The sequence below is a fragment of the Kryptolebias marmoratus genome, linkage group LG21, assembly GCF_001649575.2.
Source record: "Kryptolebias marmoratus isolate JLee-2015 linkage group LG21, ASM164957v2, whole genome shotgun sequence".
NCBI lineage: Eukaryota > Metazoa > Chordata > Actinopteri > Cyprinodontiformes > Rivulidae > Kryptolebias > Kryptolebias marmoratus.
In genome coordinates this window covers 23,506,539-23,509,256 of record NC_051450.1, presented here as the reverse complement: position 1 = coordinate 23,509,256, position 2,718 = coordinate 23,506,539, and the positions used below count along the sequence as shown (strand labels likewise).

Here is a 2,718-nt window from a genome sequence, read left to right as displayed (position 1 = left end):
TGATGGTGGGTTCTTCTTTCTGTTGACGGTGCGTTCCTGTTTCCAGTGATGGTGGGTTCTTGTTTCCAGTGATGGGGGATTCTGTTTCCAGTGAGGTGTGTGATGGGGGATTTTGAATTTGTCGATGGCGGGTTCTTCTTTTAGTTGTTCCCTTGGGAGAATTTGTCTGTTCAATTGTTTTTTGTTGTTGTAGAGTTTTAGTCTCTTTGTTTCTTTAAATTTAAACTTTTTATCCCATACTGCGCCTCCTAGGTTCTCAGATGCTTGAAGAGGGTTCTGAACGTTCTTGCTGCAGATATTGTGAATCAGACTTTCAGACGAGTCTCAGCCCAAGTCCCCGTCAGTTGTTTTCTGCTCTTCATGAAGTGAAGATTGAAACAAACGTTAATCAGAGGCAGACACAGAAATTTCTGCATTTCCATGTGAATGAACTCATCAGAGTTTTTGTCCTTTATCAGTCTGCTTTGTCCTCACTCCTCCTCTTGTTTATCTTCCTCCTCCTCCTCGTCTTCCTCCTCTCTTTTTCCCTGCCATGATTAAACCTCTTGTTTTTTTAATCGATTCTCCTCAAGGTCTATTGATCTGCTGACACACACACACTCACACATGAACACACACCTGTAACCTGGAAATAAAACCAAACTCTGGTCCCAGATTAAATTGATTTTAGACGGTAAAATCACTGTTTGAGTCTGGTGGTCGATACAATTTCTGTCAGAGACAAAACTCACAGAACAGATTCACCGATGAGCCGTTTTCTGAGCTCAGCAGGAAAAAAAGAGCAGCCTTTAGTTTGTGGTGGAGATTTTCTCTGAGCTGCTCTGTAATTTAACTCTGATGACTGACTGTGGTCACAGCTGAACTCGCAGATGTTTAAAAACCTCTCTGTTTTCCGCACTTCTGCTGGAACACAGTTTTACACTTTAATGGTTCTAATAAACCAGTTGTAAAATGGTTCTAATCCAACAAGTAAAATAGAGTCCACAAGGTCATTAGGTGTGAAACTAAACTCCAGCCCGACTCAACAGCAGTAGTGGTTTTCTGTAGGACTCTATCAGTCTGTGAGCTGTGGCCCACTCTTCTTTCCAGCGTTGCTTCAGCTCTCTGAGGTTCTGGTTCTGGTTCTGGACCGTTCTGCTGTGTTTGGGATCATTGTCCTGTTTGTTGGACAGATGGCCTCACATCTGACTCCAGAATCAGCCCAGACCATCAGCCCTCCACCACCGTGCTGACAGCTGGGAGGAGCTGTTTGGTTTCCTGCAAACGTGCTGCTGTTCGTTACGGCCTGCAGAGTCTGAGATGGAGCTCATTTCTCTGAGCATTGCACAGTCTGACCTTCAGGGTGAATTTCCTGAGAAGATCAGCAGCTATCTTAGATGTTTCCTCTTGTGAATAATCTTTCTCTCTAAATGACCTTTGACTCTTTGACGGGCAGCAGCTTCTGGTTTCTGGTATCAAACTGCTTCACGTGTGGCAGTAATCATTTAAATTAATTTAAAAAATGACCGGAGAAAAGCATCAGTGGTTCAAACTTTGTCAGTTGTGTTTTTGCTCAGAAATGTAGAAAAACATAATCAGCTGTGAGAGTTTCATGCTTTCTTTTGTCACATTTAGAAATGTTGTGTTTTCTAAACGATCAAAGTCAGTTTTACTGGATTTTGCAGAAATGGTCAAATGATTTTGGTCTAAGAGGACTGACAGATGTACAGCTGAAGCATCGCCACAGTGCTGGTGTTCTCCTCCTGTTGCCATGGAGACGCCCTTCAACCCACACACACAGAGTTTAAAACTCAACGACTGATTTAAATTTCATAGAAACTTTGTAGAAACAGATTTAAAGAAAAGCGAAGGCAGCGAGCACGGATGATTGACAGCTGTAGTCGGGACACGCAGACGTGAACACACACTAATGAGGAAACGCACGCACACACACACACACACACACACACACAAAGTGCTTCACAGTTTGAAAGAGAACACTACGCTTTTATTCTGAAGTCTTCCAATTATAGATTTCCTCTGTCGACTAAATGAGTGAATTGTTCACACACACATACACACACACACACACACACAGAGTTTGTTTTTTTCAGCTGGTGAATTATGGATTTGCATCTTTAAAACTTAATTAGGAGTCTTTTATTTTGGTGTCAGTGTTAGATTTCCTGTCAGCTCAATCCATCATCTTTTTGTAGATGTTTGTGCTTTTATTCTGAAAGTATGTTGACTTTAAATATGCTTTTACTTCAACAGCTCTGTTTAAAAACAACACATTTATTTTGACACCCTAAATTATTAAATAAACTAAGAAATGTTTTCAAATTTCAGTCCTTTTTGTCCTTTTTTGTGAAATCTTGCACATTTCATAATTTTATTTTTAAAAACTATGATCTTATGTTTTTGAAAGTAGAAGGCCTTTTATTTTGTGTGTGTGATGACCTGCAGGTTCTTCCTTCCTGTTTGTGAACACGTCGGGTCGTTACAGTGGTCAGCGAGCTCAGCTGCTGCTGCCGCCGCTCAAAGAGAACGACACGCACTGTGTCACGTTCCAGTTCTACCAGGCAGGAGGTCGGGAGGGCGCCGCGCCCGCCACGCTCAATGTCTACGTCAAAGGTACGCACAGAGTGCAGCTGAAGTACTAATGTGGTACTGCTGTAGTATTACTGTAGTACAGTGTGGGTGGAGCTCTCATGTGTCAGTGTGTGGGTGGAGCTCTCA

The 2,718-nt window shown here is 42.2% G+C and overlaps 1 protein-coding gene across 1 annotated transcript in view; it reads left to right on the top strand.

Moving 5' to 3' along the window:
* Positions 1-2,674, top strand: part of zgc:136683 (receptor-type tyrosine-protein phosphatase mu) — an 11,794-nt gene extending 9,120 nt beyond the window's left edge. The window contains exon 2 of the mRNA XM_017404609.3: positions 2,446-2,674. Coding sequence (XP_017260098.2) covers positions 2,446-2,642 — 197 coding nt within the window. The 3' untranslated portion in view covers positions 2,643-2,674. The remainder of the gene's footprint in view (positions 1-2,445) is intronic.
* The last annotated feature ends 44 nt before the right edge of the window (positions 2,675-2,718 follow it).